The 23,221-nt window shown below is 41.2% G+C and overlaps 1 protein-coding gene across 1 annotated transcript in view; it reads left to right on the top strand.

Annotated features, from left to right (window-relative positions):
* Positions 1–2,482: 2,482 nt before the first annotated feature.
* The window catches only part of UBL3 (ubiquitin like 3), a 48,127-nt gene continuing 27,388 nt past the window's right edge, over positions 2,483–23,221 (top strand). The window contains exons 1-2 of the mRNA XM_080940546.1: positions 2,483–3,128; positions 3,232–3,328. Coding sequence (XP_080796672.1) covers positions 3,302–3,328 — 27 coding nt within the window. The 5' untranslated portion in view covers positions 2,483–3,128; positions 3,232–3,301. The remainder of the gene's footprint in view (positions 3,129–3,231; positions 3,329–23,221) is intronic.

Raw genomic sequence — 23,221 nt, 5'->3', positions numbered from 1 at the left:
GTGCACAATCAGTAGCTTCTAGAATATTCACACTTTTTCACATTTTTGTTTTGTCTTGTTTGAGATAGGGTCTTGTTACGTAACCCTGGCTGCCTGGCCCTAATGTGCAGCCCAGGATTGTGGGCTTCCCTCCCCAGACCCCACTGTGACCATTGCCATGACCCAATTCTCTAACATTTTCTATATCTCAGTGACCCCGTGAGCCCGCCTCAGAAAACCCCTTTCATCTCTACGAATAAATTTACAGTAGCTATTTTTGACAGGCCCACAATGTCATGGCCCATTCTTAGAAGGGCCCTTAGAGATTTAGTCGAGCTCCCCGGAAAGGCGGAAGAACGTCAGAAAGGCAGAGAGGATCACCAAAGACTCCTTCGTGGCAGAGTTAGCTCTTTGATTTCTCCTGAGGTTAGTTTTTCCATATCAAAAATGCTGTGTCATTCGCTGCCTCCCGGTGATACTGACAATAGACTGGAGACACGGGGATGATGTTACCCTTCCCTGCTGTGGACCGGCAGGCTCCTCTCTGCATCACCACACTAAACTCTCCCCAGTAAAGACAGCACAGGGGAGAAATCCGTATTCTGTTCTGCAACGCTCCTTCATGCCTGAATTATGTCAGGAGAGGGTTCCAATGAGTTTTGTTGATATTAATATCTCAGCCTGTCTTATTCCAGTAATTAGAAATGCAACCAGGTTCAGTAAGCTTACTTTTAAAAGATGCGTTCTTATTCAGAAGGGGGTAGTGGCAGACATCATCAGGCAGAAGACATGTTGAGGTCTTGGGCTCAAAGTAACGGTCATTCCATCCCTGGCAATGGGGCTGGTGGACAGCTTTGCTTCATTTTGCCAACTTCCGCTTCTTGCCTTTCAATAACACTTAGGTCTGGCAGAGCCAAGGTGAGTGGGACTGGGAGGGGGCGGGGAAGAGTAGGTGCGGCATGGGGAATTAACTCGGTGAGCAGCTTTAAATGGTAACCCAGTACTCTTTCAGAATCTGTTGGTGGATTGAAGAGTTTCCGTGGTCTGAATTTCCAGGAGGGTTGATGGTGGGGAAGGGTCCTGTGCTTATTAAACACGCTCGGAGAGAAACTACAGTAACAGACCGTGGGAAACCATGGAACCTACAGATGCTGAAATTCAGAAGCCACATTGGGATGAGCCTGCGACTCTGTTTTCCTCTACATTTGGATTCTTAGGGAGGTGGGTCTGTGATATAGGCCCTTAGGAGTGCATAGAATTCCTTCAGCCGTGCCGCCACTCAAGAGACAGATAGGTCCTCTGAAGTGTCCCGTGAGTTCCCATCTGATGAGGACAAATGTGACTGGGGAGATGGTTATGGGGAATGACACTAGCTCCTAGACAACCTGCTCCCTGGGGACAGGGACTGCATAGCTCATGTCTGAACTCTCAGTGGGTGCAGAGTGCTTGGTACATTTGTGTGCCGAGAGAGACAGAGGATGAGTAGCAACAGCTCACGTCAGAAGATGTGCTGTTATTTACAAAACCATTTCCGTGCCATGCATGAAATCATCCTCAACAGCACCCGGACTTTAGCCCTGGAAGGTAGGCAAGGCTGCTTTATAGGTGAGGTCACAACTGTAGGTGGGTGTAGTTGTATCATGTCGAGACTGCCCTTCCGAAAGGCCTGGGATATGAATAAGGATCAACTGAATACCTGTGGTTTCTGTATTCTGATCCTATATCCGCGGTACACATAGTTTTTCGCCTAAAGCTTCTAGCACCAGCATTATATTATGCTGTTTTAAATTTATAATACAATTACGTCACCGGGTCGAATAGGGGCTAGGCTGGAAAGCAGGTGAATCTACATGTAGTCTATACTACAGATTTGGCATGATACCACTATTGTGCCTAATACAGTTTCTGGTCATTTCAGTTAAGTAGATTGTGGTTTTATGGCCCTGGGTCTTCAGGAAACGTGTGTTCAAACATTGCCTCTGCTTCATGAGAGCCTTGTTTTTGTCGAACTTCCATGGCCTTATTGGAAATCAATGATTCTTTCTGATCTTCTAACTGACATGTTGAGGAGACCTAAAGATTAACTCACTCAATAAAATGGTTTGAGACTGCAGAATGTGGAGAACTTGCAATAATTAAAACGCATGCTTCTTCACTATGGTGTGTCCTATTTTAACTGTGTCTACACAGTGCTCAAGGGAATTTCTCCGTGCAAGTTGTTTTCCTCCAACAATCAGAGTGATTATGGCATTTCTGGACACAGGTAGGGACTGACTCCAGGGCAAGAGCCTGTAAACCCAAGAGAGACAAGGGAACTATCCTTTCCTAGCAACTGTTGCTATGCGGGGGCGTGGCATCAATGGGGGCATAGACGCGCTGGCAGCCCCTTCCCTTCACCTGCATGAACTACATTTCCCATGATGCCCCGAGAGGGCTCCGTTGTGACGAAGGGAACAGGCGCAGACGGAGGCGGGGGGGCGCTATTCCCAAGTTGGCTCTCGGGCACCAGCAGCTACCACCGCCGCCATGTTGGGCTGAGGCGATGACAGGAGGCGGCCGGGGCGTGTGGGATTGAGAAGTGGAGGAGGAGGCGGAGAGTCAGGGCTCTGAGGGGGAGCTGTTCCCAAGCTAAGGGAGGAGCCCCCGGAAGACGCCGCGGAAGGCAGCGAGGCGGAGGCGGCCGGAGCACGGACGCGATGCGGCCCGACCGGAGCGGCTGCGCTGAGGCGCCCGCGGCCTGAGCCCCCCGGCGCTGCGCTCGGTTCGGCTCGGCCCGGTTCGGCTCGGCTCGGCGGCCGGCGAGGTCGATGCCCTTGAGCGCGGCTGCGCGCGGCTCGGCTGTGCGGCCCCGCGGCGCGCGCTGAGCTTCTCGGCGGCCCCGGCCGCTCAGCTCCGCGCTCGATGTGTAGTCACATAGTTATCTGTACACTTCGTCGCCGGGGCTTTAATGAGGACCTGAGTCGCGAGCGTGTGTGAATCACCGCCTGGGCCGGGGAAAGAGGACGGCGCATTTAACCCCCTCCCACCCCGCTCCATGTCCGTGTGTCACTCGGCTCTGTCCACCTGGCGCGGCGGGTCCCGGAGCTGCTACTACTGCTGACGATCGACTCTGCTCGCGCCTCTCGCCCCAGAAGCTCTCCTGCTCCCACGTAACTTCTACTTTTTTTTCTTTTCTCTCTCTCTTTTTTTCTTTTTTTGGAAAAGCTCAGCACGAACCGATCAGAATTGTGAAGGTTTTTGATTTTTCCGTAGCTCCAGCACTTCTGCTCTTGTTTTTGTTTTGTTTTCTGCGTAAACCTCTGGCCCACTCTCAAAAGGCAAGATGTCCAGTCATGTCCCGGCGGATATGGTAAGTGAACGATAAGTTCTGACGTTCGGATTGTATTGTGGTTTCCAATCTGATTTAATCGGAAGACGACGCTGGCGTCGGGGCCGAAGGTTTCTGGGGCCGGAGTGGGGGGTGGTGAATAGGGGGCACTTCTGGAAAAGCCAGTCTACTTGGCTTTGGAGAAGTTGGCTCTTTTGCCCCCCTTCCCCCTTTTAGGAAGCGCTGGCTTTTGGTGTGGTTTTGCTTCTTCTTTTTCTTTTTTTAAAAGACCCACTGGGAGTCACTGGTTCGGTTGTGTTTTCAAAGTCGCCGGAGGCAGGGAAATGCAGTGGAAGCGGAGGAAATTCCTTCCCGATTGCTAGAAGGCTCTGGAGGCTTGGGTTTAAACGTTTCGGGAAAACGTCAGGGGCTGTGTGGGCACAGCCGGGGACGGGCGACGTGCTGAATACCCAGGGTAGGAAGAGGCTGTCTAGCTCAGCGACAGACGAGATCGTTCAGCCGTAGGTGCACACTTGATACGTTTCAGGGACAGCGGCGCACCTCTTTGGAAAAAGTCTTGCGGCGACCTCTTCGAAACGTCTAGTTAAACAGCTATGACAGACAACCCGAGCTATTTAAATGATTTTTCAATTCTCGGCTGATCGCGTAAGGGGTCTTTTTAAAATATAGGTATTCCAAGGTTTTTTTTGGTACAGTTTTGCATTTTAGGTTTTTGTCTATTGTTTGTTTTAAGCCAGTTAAGCATGTTTATTGAGCCTGGATCACTGGGCGTTGAGAACTGGAAACAAAAAGTGCTCTTGTTTATTGAAGCTTTTTCCTTTGGTTTCTAAATGTTAGGGTTGTGAGTGTGTTGACTGACAGTTACTGTGTAGCATTACAGTGCTGAGGGATGGGTTTGTGGGAGTGAGAAGTGACACTTTGCAGTCCTGAGGGCAGGAATAATGCAAGTAACAGGGAGATGAATAATCCTGTTTCTGAAAGAATCGAAGTTAATGTAATCAAGCCCACTTATGTCAAGTTGACATTTGAATGTGTATTACAGTGCAAAACCAAAATTGAACTTTGCTAATGATTGCATTTTTAAAATGTCAAATATTTCTAAGGAACGATGACCTGTTTTACATATTTTTAAAAGAAAAATGACCCTAAATTGTGCTTTTTGACCTGGTTTAAAGGTATTTTGTTTGTTTGATTTTCCATTTAATATGCTATTCAGATGCAAAGGAACCACTGGGTTTGTCTCCCGGGAGGCCACACCGATTGCAGCCTTTGCTTCTGGAGTCTTTAAACTTAGCTTGGTCCTTTTAGCTGTTCTTCCTTCTTGCTGTGTGCAGGGGGAACAGTCTCCTGCCTGCCTGAGAGGCTTCCAAGATTCTCTGTACACTATTCTTGAGTTGCCTGGAGAGGTCTCTACGCAGAACTGCAAATGCTTCTTCTCGGTTGCTGATGAGTGATCTGTGGGCTCATAGCCTCCAGCAAAGATTTGCTCTTTGTAAAGCCTCCATTTTATATTGTCAGCACAGTGAAGGCTACACCCACCTGAGTGCCATCTATTCTGTCAGAGAAGTTGTAATGAAATAGATGTGTGTAGTTAAAGCAGTGCCACTACCTTCTTTGGGCTCAGTGATAAAGAAAAAGTGCAGTGTGCAGCATCAACCACACATTGAGGTGATTTTGGGGAATGCCATCTCTGAAGATTGGAAGCTGTGTTGGGATTGGGGGGACTGAAGTTGGGGCAAGGTTTTATTAATATCTGCAATTACAAACTATAACTACTTGTCTGTTTGAGATTGTGTGTTAAGGCCTTGATGACTCAGTGGTGCTTTGAGATTCCTGATTAAAGGTGATATGCAAGGGCAAAGCAATATTATGTAATAAACATAGAATGCCTTGTGATGCTCCTAAGAGGTAGCCTGTGCAGACTTCCAAGTTCCAAGTGGGTTTTGTGTCCTGTTCACCTTGCTGGACGATACGATTGTTTGAGAAAATCCTTTAAATAACCATTTACATTACTTAAAGTTTAGTTTTCCATCAGAAGGATTTTTGTTTGATAAGTATGTAGAATTCTCGATATATGTGTGTGTGTTATATATACACATTATATATATATATATGTATGTATGTATGTTAAGTACTGCCTTAGAAGTTGTTCATAGCTAAATTCCTCATACCAAAAACTGACTATTTGAGTTTGCATTGGTGACTTAAAGTGAGGACGATTTACCACTTTTTGATTTTTGAAAGCCATCTCTTTTAGGAGCACAGATGTTCCCACCAAGTAACATTTCCTTAAGCCTGACTCCAAATTGCTTAAGATATGAACTGTCACAGGGCTGAACTTGCTAGTGCAGAATCGCCTTTCTGTTGGGTGCTGTAATATGAACCTTTCCAGTGTTGACAGCTCTCCCCTGTGCTGTTTAGAAACAAATGTTCTGCTCCTTTACATCTTAATGGTGCTCTTCTGCCCTGGAAACATCCTGCCCAGGAGGTGGGGTGGGGCACTGTTGTTAGAGCCCCTGCCCTGTTCATTTGCGGTAATTCCTTCCAGATGGATGGTAATTGCTAACTCAATTGACATTTGGATAAAGTCTTCTTATGGCTATGATTGCCGCTCATTTTGTGGCAGGTATTTTAACACTAGTTTTAATTTTGTGAGTAGAGTTTGCCAAAATTTATTTTTAAACATATTTTTGCATTGTAAAAAACAACTTTATCCAGATTTAGGATAAAGTGTATCTGTGATTAATGAATGCATTTATTGCACCTTCTATACAATAATTTGCAAGGAGTCTTGTTTTCACCATTCTGCAGTATGTATACACAGATACATACACACACACACACACACACACACACACACGTTCTAGGAACATAAACCTTTTTTATAATACTGATACTGATTTTTCTTGTGAATAATGATTGAGTTGGAAATACATTCATTAATATTTCAGTGTAGCAACCTGCGTGTGGAAAAAAAATCTGAAAAATTTGGAGAATTTTATTAAATACATAATTAAAACAGTAGCTTCCTTTACATTTTAAAAACTGAGTTTACAATTTGTGGTCTTCCTTGGGCTGTAGTCATTGTTTGTGTCTGTGTAGTGACATGTGGGTGACAGGACTTGGGAGGGAGACAGGTGGAGACAGTGATGAGGACCATGACCTCACTCTGAATTGGGAAAGGTCTCTGCACGTGGGCTGTGTTCATAAAAGTGTTTCTTCATTTGGGAGACAACTTAGGACTTTGGACTAGAATTGCACTTTATGGCTTTAAGACATCCATGACTTCAAAAACCTATCTGCTAACCACCTGTGAGCTGGGTGTGGCAGTGCACACCTTAATCCCTGTGCTCTGGAGGCAGAGGCAGGCAGATCCTGTGAGTTCAAGGACAGCCTGGTTTACAAAGTAAATTTTAGGCTTAGCCAGAGCTGTACAGTGAGATCCTGTCTCAAAAGCAGAAAGATGGAGATTACATGCAGAGAAGCTATATGAGGACAGTGAGGCATGCTACCCTCTAAAGCAGCTGATGCTCTCTGCTTGTTAGGTTGACAGAGCAGTTGCTGGGGGCAAAAAGGTATGGTGGCAGTTGGTTTTGTCAGTATTTCATATGCTTCATAGAGTACTTTAATTGTAATGCTTGGTTTATTCTTGTCATGAAAGAAGTATTTTTGGAGCCCTCTAGTGGGCAGGAAATAACTAAAATTTCCTTTCGGTGTAAACTTTGATCGGTTTCCTAAGTTAACATAAAATGACATGTGAAGAGGAGCCATGTCAGACCAGGATCCAGAAAACAGAACTGTAACCATGGGGAAAGTATCCTGAGACGAAATGAGGATCCCTTTCTTGCTTACAATTCCTTTATCATTTTCATTCTCCTGCCACAAACAGTTTTTTCCCTGTTGAAGTTGGGAGAGCCCTTCAAGTTAAGGACCTGAAGCAGTATTGCTTGTATGTCTGTGTGACTTGGTAATAGTGCAGTCAGCAGCATCCCTCTGTTGAATGAGTCTCTTGGTTGTTTTACTTGACTGTGTATGATGCCCAGAGTTTGAGCCAAAATGGATTTTAGTTTGTTTAGGCCAAGTTGACACTCCTTTCTCTGAATAGTTTTCTTCGGTGCTTTGGTGATGGTCTTATAATTGGTGAGGTGTGAGATCTGTTATGTCTTCCTTGGTTTCTAAATCAGAATTGGTGTATTAAAACTGTTGAGAGACATTTTGACTCATGAAGTGGGACTGTGTGTGTTACTTAGAGGAAAGGAAAAGTGTCCTACACATGCTAGTAGGTAGGAAGTTTATGCTGCCTGCTTTGACTATTACTTTTGAGTATGGAAAACATGCTGTTAAATATTAAAGCTGGGATGATATCTTCTATTAGTGATAAATGGTCCGACTCTGCTAGTCTGCATAACATGGAGGGCATATGCTCTATGACTTTTAAGTTCCTTTCTTCATTATAGCCTGGGCAGGCACCCTGGGTTATTTTGAATTGGTGACTTTTTCCCAGTTCATGAGGGCTGTCTTTTGAAATAAACCAGTGTGATCCTTTTGAGTTGCTACTTTATTAAAATAGGATGTAGTGTGCTTATTTTAACTTTCCTTGTTTCTGTTTTTTAGGTTTAAGTACTGGCTATGTTGCCCAGGCTAGCTTCACACTAGTAATCCTCTTGCCTCAGTCTGAGTACTGTGATTATAATGTGGACCACAAGACTGTCTAGCTGAGTTTTGATGGTTTTGGGCCAACATTTTGAATGCTGTCAACTCAGTTCTGAGTTTACTGCAAAGACTGTAATTGTACACTTCAGTATGCAAATGCCAGGCCCTGAGTTTTCTGCCCTTTTTGGATCACTGGTTTATAAAATGAAGTGAGACAAGTCAAAAGTCTAAGAATAAAAATCTTAGAACTTGCTTGCTATCTGTGTTTCTTCTGGCCTGCAGTGTGGGTTAGCTTTCCTGCCCTACCCCCACCCTCATCCCCTTTCTGCTGTCTAGATTAACTGTGAATGGAGTTTGCTGAGGAAGGTGTAAGAATTCTGGGATGAGGAGGCTGGTAGCAGCACCTGGAGCACAAATGCTCAGAGGTTTTGTGGCTGATCCATTGTGCCATCCAGTTATAGAACTGCTGTTGACTTAGTGTTGAGATGATGGGCAGAGCTTTATTCTCAAAGACTTTAGATCCTGTGTGAGATTTAAAGAATTCAGTGCTGTGGAGAGACCATCCCAAAAGCACATTTAAATATTGCTTATCTGTTGAAAGGGCTTCTCTGAAAAAAAACAAAAAACAAAAAAAAAAAAAAAACAAAAAACCAAAAAAACAATGAATTTGACTCAAATGACATCCAGAAAAGTTAAATTCACAATTTTATAAGCTTGCAGTTTCATTAAGTAGCTGACTAATAACATACACATAGTTGGTAGTAGAATGCAAAGTATCCTGACCTGGTAAGCTAGTAGGTGATAGATATATCCTACTATGGGTCTGTGCTTCTTTGTGAGCAAGGCTTTTCTTTTTGCCCTAGGAAAGCTCTTAAAACACCATCAGTAATTCTAGCCAAAGGGAAGCTGAGGCAGGATGATCACCATAGGTTTGAATGTAGCCTGTCTATGAGACCTTGTCTCAAAAAACAGAACAAATAAAATAACGATAATGAAAGGAAGATCAATGTCAAAATAAATTTACCTTCTCTACTGGTAAGCCTATTTTAAGAACTAGACAGGCATGTTCAGAAACAGCACTCTTATTAATATGCTAATATTTTAGTGATTGAGAGATTAAAATAGATTAATACTTAGTTCATAGATAAACTCAAGCATTTCATTTTACTCTATTCACTTAATTCTGCAGTGTGAGTAGTGCGACTTATGGATGGATGTATACGTGTTGCAAGTCTGAGTGGAATGGCATAGTACAGAAGCCAGCGTAAGTGACCGAGCTTCCTGGGCGTTTTAGCTGGTGTTTGATACCTAGTTTTTTTGGAGTCAGTATGCTTGCCTGCCCTTCTCTGTTTATGGTTGCTGACTAAAATTTGCTGGGGATAAGAAATCAAGCTTTCTGGAGTGTAATTCACGTTGAGGAAGAGCAAATGATGTCTGAGCAGATTGTTCAGGAGTCTGTCTTCAGTAAAGTAAAATGCCCTGTAATGATGTCTTTAGTTCATGGCCTTGGTCTACCTTTGATTGCCTAGTGCTCTGTACACCCTAGGTCCAGAGAGGACAAGAAGCTTGACATCTCACAGCTAGGAGCACTGAGTCATGAAGGGGTCAGATGGCATTGTGATGGACATTCTGTGCCTCCTCCACCCAAGCAGACAGACACTGCTGAGATCCTTGGGCACATTTTCCTATGGTGCCTCAGATCCCTTCCCAGATCTTTCTTTGAGTCATTGTTAACTATTCAGAGTTGAGATGAGACCCAAGTTATGCAGCTTCATGGCATGTTTGGTGACTTTGAGATTGGCATGTTTTAGAGAAGCCTGCTGCGTCACTAACTGCTGGGCTGGGGGCTTCCTTTAAGCATATGGGCACTTTGAGTCTTCTCATTTGTTACACTGTACAGCTGCCTCTCAGAATACTTCATGTATGCAGCACATAGGTTGCTATGTATGCTGAGTGCTCACAAACCCTTTGCTTCTGTCCTCATGTTGGAGCTGCTTATCTACAATGTAGACTTGACCGAGTCAAACCTCCTAGCAGTTTTTAATGGTCTCTCTTCTCTGGGCAGTAGTCCATGACTGGATTTACTTTTTGTAATGATTAGCTTTTAAGGAGAAAATGTTCTTTGTGGTAAAGAAAGCTGTTGAAGGGCCAGCATTTTTAGCTCAGCAACACTTTACTATGTCTAGACAAAATATTCTCATGATCTGTTTGATTTTCTTTAATAGAAAAGTACAATTTTGCTCAAGAAATACTTGTGGTTTTTTTTTTTTTTTTTTTTTTTTTAATGCAGTCACCTAAACATCCATACAAATAAGGAGAAAATCCGCATTGTATTTTTAAACTGATTCTACTAGATATCAGTTACTTAAGTAATTGTATATTCTCAAATATCATTTTGTTTCATTCCTTGCTGCTGTAAGTCTAGAGAGCATATGCAGGGTGAAGGAGAGGAGAAGACTGGGAGGAGTGGGGAGAGGTCCAAGTCCTAAGTCCTTTAAGTCCCCACCTCACCACTGCTACATAGGGATTGAGTTCCCAACACCCAACTCTTCGCAACATGTTCAGACCACAGCAGGTATGTAAAACCTGTGGGAAACAGTGGTATTATTTTCTCAGATATGACGTCTGTCTTGTTGTGAGTAGTCCTTAAAATAAAGTTCTTAGGAATATAGTTGTTGTGCCAAAAAAATAGGTCAGTTATTGAAGTCATAGATGGAAAGGTACCAATTTCATAATTAAAAAACAAAACGAAACCCTTGGCCTTCTAGTTGAATGTAGCTATCTCACTATGCCCTCTCTCCTCTCACTTCCCTTTGGCTTTTAAGACCAGGTCCAGGTTTCCAGGGGTATGTAGATAGCCCAGGCTAGCCTGGATCTACATCCTCCTGGCTCAGCCTCCTGAGTGCTGGGGTTAAAGGCATGTGCCACCACAAATAGTTGCATTTTTAAAAAATACTTTATGCTGATTAACCTCTTAATTGTCTATGTATGTTTTGTTTTTATGTGTATGTACACCAACAACATGCCTGCCTGGTAACTGAGGAAGTCACAAGAAGACATTGAGTCTCCTGGAACTGAATTTACTGATAGTTATGAATGACAATGTAGGTGCTGGGAATCAAACCTGGGTCTCTCTATAAGAGCACCGAAGTGCTCTGAGTCCTCTCTCTAGCCCCACATTTTTTTTTTTTTTTTTTTTTTTTTAGTATGCTAGCTTACTCCTCACATCAAATGCTTGTGATTTTGTTCATGGAAGAGGTTGATTAACAGTTTTAATTTCTTGTAAAAATCCTTGGCAGATCTAGGAGTCAAGATTACATTGACCTCATAAAATGATCTGGGAAACCTTTCAGAATTTTTTGGTAAGACTTTGTGGGTATTGATTTTATTTCATCCACAAATGTTCTAAGGAATTCACTAGCAGGACCAGCTGGGTTTTTCTGCAGATTATTGGTGAAGTTTCCTTGGCACCTGCAAGACTGTCTGCATTCTTACTATGTCACCTTGACTTGAATTTTTCAGCTGGTCATGTTGGTGACCCCTGCTTTTAAAACTTATCTGTTTATTAGTAACCTGTGTCTCCTTATCTCAGGGATTTCAGGAAGCCAACTTTAAATTTCTCTTTTGCTAGCTTCTATTCTGTCTTTTCCTTTCTACTCTAACAGAGTTTTTACTTGCTATTCTGTTGAGGTCTGTTGTCCATGACCAGCCCTCCCATCTTAGTACATGCATTCTTTTGTGTAGGAAAACTCCCCCTAAAAATTTAGCTAGACCACTCAAGTTTAATTTAGTTCTTTTTATTATCACTTAATTCAAAACATTTTTAAATTTCAAAAATAATTCATAGTGCTTTAAGATTTCCACTGTGGTGTTTCTGTTGCTCCATTGGCTTACTTAGAAATGGGTTTATACACCACTTAAGCATTGGGAATTTTCTTCTACCTGTGTTCTGTTATTAACAACATGTTTTATGCTGCTGTTACCTAGAACCTGGACATCATGGGGCCATGACGTCACAGATGGGTTGTTTGCTGAGATCTACCTACTGTACAGTTTTGGAACCTTTATCAACTAAGTCAAACTTAATAATCATGATCAGTCTAGTATCTGTATTGACTTGCTCTGTTTTTGTGAGTCTGGGGTTCCAACTCAGTCCTGTAACTGTTCCTGTAGGTTGCTCTTGACCTTCCCCCCTAACATTGGGAAGAAGTACACTTTCCAAGTTAATGCTGACACTGTGTGATCTTTCATTCTCTCAAGTCCTGCCTTATGCATGTGACACCAGGTTGTTGCCTGTGAGCCCTTGTCTCCTTCAGCCTTTACTTTCATCCTTTGCTCTGTGACTTTCTTTGGCCTTGAATTGAGTCTATCACGCAGTGGGCTCTGCTGTCACAGCATAATAACGGATGAGTGCCTTCTCTAGGCCTCTTTTCCACTCCCACAGTCAGTCCTTCCTGTTTCTTGCTTCCTGTTAGAAAACATAGTTACTCCACTTCTTAGTGTATTTGTTATCTAAGTCTTCCTACTGGTCTTACCCCAGAGATGACCCCAGAGATGACCATGCTCTTTGCTTTACTGGGGCCTGGGGTAAAGTTACTGTCTTCACTCTCAGAAAAAAGGAAGGGCTTTACTATGTCTTAGTCCCAACCATTCCTCTTTAACACTTTGGTTTATTTTAAACTAAAAATACCATTGTTGTTGAAAATAATAGTTACAGTGGTAATAGCAGTAATGCCGTTGCTTAAAAAATCAGTACTTAGATTATCCTAACAGTTACACTTGAGAACTATATTTCCATGGTTTGCATCTGGGTGATTTTCCTTTCACTTAACAAACTCCTCAGTGTTGTTTTTAGTGTAATGAAGTCTCTGTGTCATGCAAACATGTGCATTTCCCTACATCTTTAAATTTAGGTGCTAGCTTGAGCACCCTCTAGGTAGTTAGTTCCCAGTGTATGTGACTGAATCTTCAGTCAGCCTTTGTGCCTCTCGTCCTCTTTATGGCCAGTATTTCTCTTTGCTGCCTTTGGGGTTAATATTTATCTTTGGATTTTAGGCATTATGATTTGGGCAGAGCCTTTTCCGGCAGTTATTTTTGTAGATTGTAGATGTTTCCTTGAATTTGCTTTTGTCTTGCCACCTTTTGTCACTTGGAAATTTTCCTAGTGTGTGCTCTCATTCTGTTTTTGAGACAGTCTTCTTTGTCACTTTAGCTAGTCTTAACCCCATGATCTTCCCTTCTCAGCTGAGTGCTGGCTTCAAGGGCATTCCTGTATAAATACACATACACTATGTGTATTCAGTTGTCTTCATTCCCTTTTAGATTTGCCTTGTACTGATGTTGAGTCATTTCATGGTTTCTGTTGGTCCCCCGCTCCTGTGTCAGTTTAGATATTTTCTGCTAACTTGTCTTCTAATTTATTTTTTTTCCAATGTCCAGTTACTGTGTTTTATCTTTGAAGTCCTAAAGTGCATATATGTTCAGTTTCTTGCTGCGTGTATGTGTTTTCTTGGGTGCATTACTCATTGTTATGAAATGTTTTTATTTCTTTATTGTTTTTCATTATCTGATTGTTTTTTCCTTGGATTGTGATTAAAAAATTGTAGATCAGAATGACAGTTTCTCCAAGTTGGAGCTCATCTGCTTACTTGGCAGTTAGAGGCACATTCTTACATGGACTCATCTGTGATTGAGTTATTACATGTGGCCAGATTCAACTTATTCTGATATCCTTCCATCTGGTGCGTGGCCCTAACAAGGTCTGAGGTGAAGTTTGGTGTATTACCAAGATGCTTCTTGTTGATAAGTTCTCGATTTCAAGTATGATGAGGCTAGATGAGAACTCTTGTTAGCTATGTTTTTAGCCTCTTTGGGCTTTCCCAATTCTCACTGTGCTGTGTGATTCAGCACATGTCTTGAGAACAAAGGTTGAGTGGGTGTCAGGCTTGCTACTTTGAGGGTTCCTTTTACCTGGGGTCCCTTAGTTCCTGGGTAGTTTGATAGTACAGAATCCCAGGGATTGTCTTTGTGTGCTGGTAAAATGAATTATGCTTTCTCTGACTGGCCCCTTTCCTAGTCATTAGCAAGTACCTAAAGAGGATGGCATCCTCCCATGCCCTCTCTGTCTTCAAAGAACCAGATTATTGGAGACAGGGATGATCATAGTATGTTATAGTCGTTTTTAGTGGAAAGTTTATGCTTCCAGCGTTGTTTACTACTAATTTAACGTGATTTCATTTTCTTCCTTATTAATTTGGGCAGCAAACATTTTTAGATGCCACTGTGCTTGATAGAATCTCTGGGTAGTTGGAGCTAATTATTTTCTGCAAGTCTCTTAAATCAGTTCCCTTACATTGCCCTTCCCACCTTCAGCCTCCATGAGACTTCTGTTACTGTATGCCTTGCATCCTTTCTCCAAATTTGCTTTTTGAAGACTTCTCATTATCTGGCTGTTTGCTTGACAGTGGCCAGTTTTCACTCACTGGCTAATGGGACCAGGCTCCCAGCCAGGGAAGCATTCAGGCTTTGGAAGTTTGGGTTACTGTCCTGTCTCATGTCCTATAGATGCCCTGCTTGTCCACAAATCTTGCCCTGTCCCTGTTTTTCTTCTTGTTCCTTGTGGTCTAGTCTTCCCTTTCCTTTCAGTCTAAAATGTGTCTCTCCTTTCCTTTGCAGTGTTAGTTTCTCAGTACTGTCTAGAGACCACATGTGGTATGTCACTTAGTATGCCAACAAAGACAGTCCTTCATAGTAGCTTTTTGGAGAGACAAGAAAAACACCAGTGTGGCAAAATGGTTTTTCCCTTTGGGATAAAGCACCAGAGGAACAATAGTACTAACATTCTATCCAAATGTTGGCATCGTTGGTTCTGATGGTTCAGGGGTATATAGAGAACAGTCACAACATTTCTTGCTGTGCTAGGCTGCATGAACAAAGTGTCCACAGAGAAAAGGCAGGTTGATAAAGGATGGGATATTACTCATTGGTTTAGAATTCAGAGTAGGCACCACAGAATCAGTTGTTGTCATCAATATTGCTACCTCTATTCTAGCAACCATTGCTGTTTCCTCACTGGACAAATGTACTTTTTCTCTTACCTGTTGTTTTCTTTATTGGATATATTTTATTTACATTTCAAATGTATCCCCTTTCCTGGTTTCCCCTTCATAACCCCCCTATCCCATCTCCTCTCCCCCTGCTTCTATGAAGGTGCCCCTCTACCCATATCCCCTCCCACCTCCCCGCCCTGACATTCCCCTCCACTGGAGCATCGAACCGTGGCAGGACCAAGGGCTTCTCTTCCCAATGCTGCCCATTAAGACCATTCTCTGTTACATATGCAGCTGGAGCCATGGGTCCGTGTCTATTTCTACTCTTTGGATAGTGGTTTAGTCCCTGGGAGCTCTGGTTGGCTGATTTTGTTGTTCTTATGGGGTTGCAAACCCTTTCAGCTCCTTCAATTCTTTCTCTTATTTCTCCATTGCGGACCCCGTTCTCAGTGCATACCATGCGTGTTTTTTTGTGATTGGGTTACCTCTCTCAGGATGATATTTTCTAGTTCCATCTGTTTGCCTAAGAATTTTATTAAGTCATTGTTTTTAATAGCCGAGTAGTACTTCATTGTGTAAATGTACCACATTTTCTGTATCTATTCCTCTGCTGAAGGATATCTGGTTTTTTTCCAGCTTCTGGCTATTATAAATAAGGCTGCTATGAACATGGTGGAACATGTTTCCTTGTTATATGTTGGAGCATCTTTTGGGTATATGCCCAGGAGTGGTATAGCTGGGTCCTCAGGTAGTACGATGTCCAATTTTCTGAGGAACCATCAGACTGATTTTCAGAGTGGTTATACCAGCTTGCAATCCCCAAAACGTACCTTTTAAGGATGGAGATGCCTTATTTTTATGTATCCCTGCCTGTGCCTAGCATAATATTGTTGATCCTAAAGATGTGAGGAGAAAGACCACAGACCCGGCTCATCATGGCCAAATTAATAAAAGCAAGCTTTTTAAAATTTCTGTACAACTTCTGCCTCTCCCTAAGGAGGGTTCAGAAGGCCAGCATTGGATGTGAGGAAGACAAGGCTTTTAAAGCTTGGGTAGGGGATTTAAAAATGGAGAATTTGGAGGGCAAAATAGGTAGGGTTTCAGAAGCTGTACATAAGACAATATGTTGGTTATGATGAACAGAGATGTGATTGCAAGGTGGTTGGAACAAGGTAGTTATAGTAACAGGTTGTCAAAGTAGTCCTAACAACCTTTTGAAAGGAAGGTAGGGTTGCAATATGGTCATTACAACTTTTTGAAACAAAAACATGGTTGCTGTTTCCTGGAAGAGGCAATATAGAACTATTTGTAGTTAAGGTTACAAGTAGGACATAGCCCAATCCTTAAGAAACAGATTTAATCATAAACAGGAATGAACCTAGTTTGTCTTTATTATAAGATGGCTTTCTAGCCTAAGATGGAGGCTGGCTGGTTATTAGTACCTAGTTGAGTACCTAGCACAGAGAATACTCAAAAATGTTGATGGGCGCTCTGTAGTTCTGTGCAGTAATCTAGCCACTGGTCATCTGACAGTGTTGAGAAGTCTAGTATGGCTAGTATGCCATAGGACCATGCTTAACTGAAGTCCAAATAGATACGTGTAGCCGATAGCTACTTTGTCAGATAGGGTAGTGATATACTACCTTTTCAATGAAGTGAATGGGCCTCTATGACTTTTGTGTGTGTGTGTGCGCGCGTGCTCGTGAGCGTTTATGTTTACAGGTGTGTGTGCATGCACATGCCAAAGGTTTGGAGGTCTTCCTAAGTCTCTATGTTACTTTAGAGGTCAGAGCCTTTCAATGAACTTGCTCATCCATGGTTACACTGGTTGACCAGTGAGCTCTAGGGAGCTACCCATTTGTTCCTTTCAATGATGGAGTTACAGATTTATTCTACTGTGCACATCTTTTATACAAGTGTGGAGGAACTGAACTCAAGTCCTCCTGTTTGCATGGCAAGCACTTAACCCTCGAGCCATTTTTCCAGTGAATTCTGAAAGCCTTGTACCATTTCCCACAATTTTAGCTACATACAGTCTGTCCTTTTTATCTGTGTGCATTTAAATTCCTAAACTGATTGTCTTATTGTCTTATTCTAATTTGTAACTAATTAGAAAAATAATAGAATTATTATAAAAACAAAACATTTTAAAGAATATTGTTCATGAAATTCTACTTCTTAGATTGGAATGCTGTTAATGCTTTCCCACTCTTAACATTCAGACTGTGTGTGTGTGTGTGTGTGTGTGTGTGTGTGTGTGTGTATACATACATGACTAGTGATGCATTTTGAAGTCTAGGAAAGTCTTAAAGATGCAGTTTAGTGTTCTGTCTCTTTGCAGGCAGTGTACACTCACAATATGAAAATCTTTAGGTCTCTGAGTTTTTTCTCTTGCCTCCTAGGTGTTGGGGTTACAAGAATAAGCTACCATGTTTGGTTGTTTTTTTTTTTTTTAATTTTAAAGCTTTTGTTTTGGGGGATGTGATATGGTTGTGTTGTTGTTTGCAAATATTTTGTAATTTTACTTTAGTAATTTTTAAAAGGTTTTAAATATTATTTTTAATTATATGTGTGTATCTGTATTAGGTATGTGCACATTAGTACAGATGCCCATGGAGACCAGAAGGCGGCATTGGGTCCCCTATAACTAAAATTGTAGGCCATAGAAATATACATTATGAGTGCTGGAAAATGCCTGTATTTGATTATTTTACCTTCAACAACTGTGATTATTATGAAATGATTTAGTATGACTCTCTCTCTCTCTCTCTCTCTCTCTCTCTCTGTGTGTGTGTGTGTGTGTGTGTGTGTGTGTTTCTTTTCTGTGTCACAAGTGTTTCATTGTTCTCTATGGTCAGTTTAGTGAAGTAAGGGAGACTCTTTGTGATGATGCTGGTGTAATAAAATAGTATCTTATTAGTAGGTTAAGAAAATGGTAAACAGCGTTTCATTAAAGATCCTTTTCCTATCTAAGTGTTCTTGCCTCGTATAACTTTCAGTAATTAAATCCACTTCAGTGAGCAGGGATTATTTATTGCTGGGTCAGTCAAGCACCAATCTAAGTGGTAAACTAGTCTAAATATACATGGTAACTTTATAAAAGTTTCCTACAATTCTCTGAGGTAGGTATTGCCCTATTTACAAGTAAGGAAGCTGAAATGAGAATTTTAAGCAATTTGCTGCTACCCAGTGAAGCTAGAATTTAAACCCAGACATGGTTTTCAGAGCTTGCTAGGACTCAAAGGTGTACTACTGCACTATTTATTAGGAAGAACATAGAGGCTGGTGGGGTGCTGTAAACCATGACCTCAGTGTGGGCACCTGAGCATGGGGGGCTGAGAGCTGCAGGATAGTGATTCCCTGTCTGGAAGAAGGAAGGCAAGACAGCAGAGGCAGCACTCATCTAACACAAATGTGGCAGCTACAAGCTCAACTCAGGGTCTTCAGTATTTGGTTAAGCTCACTGCACATATAATGGTTATAACCTAATCTGTAGGTTTTAGCGCTGTTCATAAGTAAGGCATTAGGATGAAAGACCAAGAAGTGGAAAGTAGAGTGGAAAGTAGCTCACATGAAAAAGGCACACACAGTTTTGAATGCTGAACACAATTTCAAATAATAGGAACTGTGAGTGGGTTGCAAGGAATATGAAAAATTGATTCTGCTATGAAGAAGCTGAGGGCCTGTCTCCTAGACTCTGTCGTTCTTGTTCTGCCTCATTGTGGATGGCTCACATACTGCTCTCACTGGGAACTTCATTAGAAATTTCTCCCAAAGCAAGAAAGAAGCCTGTGTTAGTGCTGTGAGTTAGGAGACCTACTTAGGCTTCAGCCAAACAATGTAGACATAACTTTGTGGGGCTCTCAAGAGATTTATTCTTGTATCTTCCTATAGAAAAATTTTGGAATGCGGATGGCAAAAGTGCTTATTGTCCTTAAGTTATCCCTTGTGACAGGTCTCAGATCTTGCTGTCCATTTCTTGACATTAATGAAGGTTGATTATTATTGATTCTGAGTAAAAGGGCAAATCCTTGGATTTTCTCTGAATTGTTTCTAATTTGCCAGTATGGTTCTTTTCTAACTTTTTCTTTCTTTACAAAAATTATGACCTTTTTGGTAGAATAGTTTTGAAAAATAAACATAAAAGGAAATCTGACAAAATACATTATTATATACCTATGGTATAATTATTTTTAAAGCATCCATAATTCCCCCAATCATGCCTTAAAAGTCATCAGTATTAATAATATAGTCACTATTACACGTTCTTATACCATTTTGAAATAAAGGCTTTTACAAATGGAATGCTGGAGAATGTTTTTAAACAGCTTTTGTTTTGTGAACATTGAGAAAAGGGGAGAGCCTTACAGAAGAATTTTTGAGTTCTTTGGTTTTATTTAAGTCTTGCTGTGCGAGTATGCATATTGTCAACATACTAGCTGTTAGTGTTGACCACAAACATATTTGTAACATACATGTTATATGAATAAACACTTTTAAGTTATGGTAAGGTTAATAGTTACAAAAAGTGCATCATTGATTAGAAATAGCTCTTGGTCAGAGAAATAGCCTTAAAATGATTGATCGGCTTTCTTTGAGAACTCATTAGACTTCTCTCTTCCTTTTTTTATTGGCAGGGAAAGGAAGGAAGCAAACAGTGTTTATACTCTGGTCAAGTGACCTAAACCTCCTTTTCCTTTGCTCTGTAAGAGATTAGCTGTTTCTTAAATAATTGATGTGAAGTGTCTCCGAATTCCTGTGGTTTGAAGGCTTTACAGATATTAACTTTCTCTTCCTGACTGAAAGGATGTGTGTGATAGTATCCTTTCTCCCTCAGTTTAAATTTAGATGTCTTGATTGTGAATATGAAAGCTTGTGAGTGGTGATCTGGGGTCATTTTCTTATTTTCCTTCCTTGCTAGAGCTAAATGGAGGTATAGTGCAGCTTCTGGGCAGTGCATTTGCACATAATAAATAGTATACTAGGGACCTGCAGTGAAAACCTAAGACAGTTTCTCAGCTGAATCAAATCATTAAAGAAGACTTTGTTTCCAGTTCAGGGTAGAACAAGTAGTTACTCACCGGTTGGCAAGTCTGTCATATTCCTGCACCAGACATAATTGTGGCTCTTTGACAGGCAGAGAAAATACTTTTCTTTGGTTGCTGCTTACCCAACTCAACCCTAATTTGGTTTGGAATTGGAGAAGGGATTAAACACATACAAAGTCATACATTCATGCATACAAGTACATGTGGATTTGTATTTAAATACTTCATTTAACAAACTTGATTCTAGTATTGATCTTCTGGTGATGTGACTTTTAAAAAAGCATCTATAATTATGCTCTGCTGTAAGACTTGGAATACAGATTACTTAAAAAATATAACTGTAGCATTGGTGGGGCTTTTGTTTTGGGGGAATCATAGCATGCAGCCAATAAAACTTGAGTTCTACATCTTAGAAGACAGGATAGATGATTCTATTTTACAGCAGTCTCTGTACTCCAACAGCACAACCACACAGTTATAAAATACACTCCTAGAGGTTTTCAGAGGTCAGTATGGAGTGTGCTTTTTGCTGTTTTGTTTGTTTAGTTGGTTTTGATTTGTTTTGTTTTGTTTTTTACATATTTGCTAGTATTTTACACAATAATTTAAAACCCAGCCCATCACAAGACTTTTGCAGTTATAGTCTTGAAAGACAGCTTCTGTGAAATGGCTGCTTCCCAAATAAGTATCCCACGGGCCATGGTTATCTTTTAACCTAGGCAGCATCTTTAAGGCCAAATAGCTTTGAGAGGAAAAAAAGGACTATACTTAAAGTAAGTAGCATAATAATAACAATATTAAAATTCTTGCTGATACAAATGCTGTTCCAGTGTTTACAGAAGGCCCTACAGTTCAAATGCTTTCATTTATATTTCATTTATGGATCATTCATTCTAAGTTAACCTTGCTGACAGTAGGGGAAAAAATTTCAAAAAAGCTGGCAGGATTCCCAGCATAGCATACTGGAAGTGTAGCAGAAATACCTTAAGTGTCTATCTGGTAAGGACTGGAGTCATCATTGTGTAATAAATGATGTTTGTGATGGTTCCACACAAAAATGGCTAACTATGAGTGGATACTGAATCATCCACATTACAAAAGAGTAGATACCGAGCTTCATGAGGCCTCCAAAATACAGTAAGTTCAGTCTCTTCATTGTAGAGGAGGGAGGGACCTGTAGACGTCCTCTGCAGTTCTCTTTTTGGACCTGCTGAGTCAAGAGTTGTTTAGTAGTCTAAGAAACCCATCTGAAGCCTGCTTGTGGGCCTAGAGGTCTGCAGGCTGAGAGAACAACAGGACAGCCTGGGAGTTAAAGTGGCCTTTAGATGAACAAAAGTCAAATTAGGGGTTTTGTTTCCAGTTGTGTATTGTGTATGTTCTTTGGCTTCTGGCACTCTCAAATTTACGTTTTTCCCCCGTCCCTAGGATGCTAACAAATTCAGTGTCAGAATGCATATGAACTTGGGTATTTTCCATGTTACCATCTCCACCCTATAGTAAATTGGTATAGTTCATGGCCATTTCAAGAGCTTGTTCATTTTATAGCATTCAGACTATAGGATCTCAGAAGTCTACAGTAGATTCATCAAGAACATTTCCCTCCTCACCTTCCTTTGCAGGAGCTCCTCTTTTGGACTCCTTCTTGAGGGGCCCTTTTCCTGAGGGCTTGTGCAGTGTGACACAGTTGGTACAGATGTTGGGTTCTTAGTTACACTGCAGTGACATTGCAACTGCTTCTGTGCTCCAGGATGGGCCACATCATGTCATCTGGGAACTAATAATAATATTCTTTAAATATTTATTCAGCATGTATTTAATGGAAGAGGAAGAAATTGATTTTCTTTTAATAACATTTCTACACAGAGGCAGATGCCTTCCTGAGTCTTTTCTTCTTGCTAGTGTGGGCTGGTTCTCTAAAATAGGCAAGGCAACTAAGCTCACAAGGTATGGCAGTGTTGCTTCCGTTTTATTTTGTGAGTTTTCTGAAGTTAAATTAGATAATAAGATGTATTCTGGTAAAAACTTAGTCTTGGGACTTGGCTGATTGCTAGTATACATGACCAGTGTCTCCCAGAAGTGCCGCACCGTCTGTCATAAAGCTGTACTTGCAGACAGCAGCCCACTCAAGCTCCCTGTCACCAACTTCAAGCCATTGCTTCTGGTCCAGACAACACAAGGGTAGAATACAAGTATATCATTCTTGAGCCCTTTCTACTGCCTCAGAGACTATGTGCTCGCCCAGGCTTGACTGGTCTCCTCTCCTCTGTCCTTGTGCAGTATTTGGCCTGGCGCCTCAGAAGTGAAATTATCATCATTAACTTTCATTGTGTACTTGCTGTGTACCCAAACAGCAGGAGTTTGTGTTTCATCTTCAGCACTTTTATATTACTGCCATACATTTTTCTAGATTATATTTGCTGTCTGGTAAAATGTATTTGTTTTTCTTGATGAAATCTGTAAGCTAAACAGGCAGTTTTAGGTAAGCACTGAAGTATGTAACTGCTGAAAAACTTCATTGCTTGTAATATTTGAGGAAATAGGTCACAAAACCTGTAGCAAAATTACATATTCTACTTTTAGAAACATCATAAATGGGACCTCAAAGATACTTTTTTTTTTTAGAGTAGGCCTAGTTACTCAGAATAGAAGTTAATCTTGAACACATACTTTTATAATTTTATTTTATATAATTTTATAATTGTGAACCTCATTTCATTAGATAATCAAAGTGTCACTAACTCTGTGATGTCTTTTTTTTTTTTTTTTTTTTAATGCATGCTTTCCTCAGGTTTCAAAAGGTGGCTCCAATTCACCTCCCCCAGCATGGGAGCATTGCGTGTTTGACTGAAGGCTCTTTTATTCTCATTGAAACTGAGTTAAGCAGACTGAATTAAAAATTAGCAACTTAAGTTACTATAACTTTTTATATTTTATCTAAATATGTTTGCCTTTGACTTATAGTTGGGTTTTAGTGTTTATCCCGACTTTGCTTCTTACCAGCAATAATTTATTTCTTTGTTAAAAAAAAAAAAAAAGACATGTGAATTGTCTTTGCTTTCCCAAATGTGCCAAGCACCTTTTTCTAGCTTGAAATCTTCATGCATGGGGCCTCACAGCCTGCGGTATGCTACTGTGCATTTTCATCTGCTTTTCACTTGGGATCT

This window comes from Micromys minutus (genome assembly GCF_963924665.1).
Source record: "Micromys minutus genome assembly, chromosome: 29".
NCBI lineage: Eukaryota > Metazoa > Chordata > Mammalia > Rodentia > Muridae > Micromys > Micromys minutus.
This window is presented reverse-complemented; position numbering and strand designations above follow the sequence as displayed.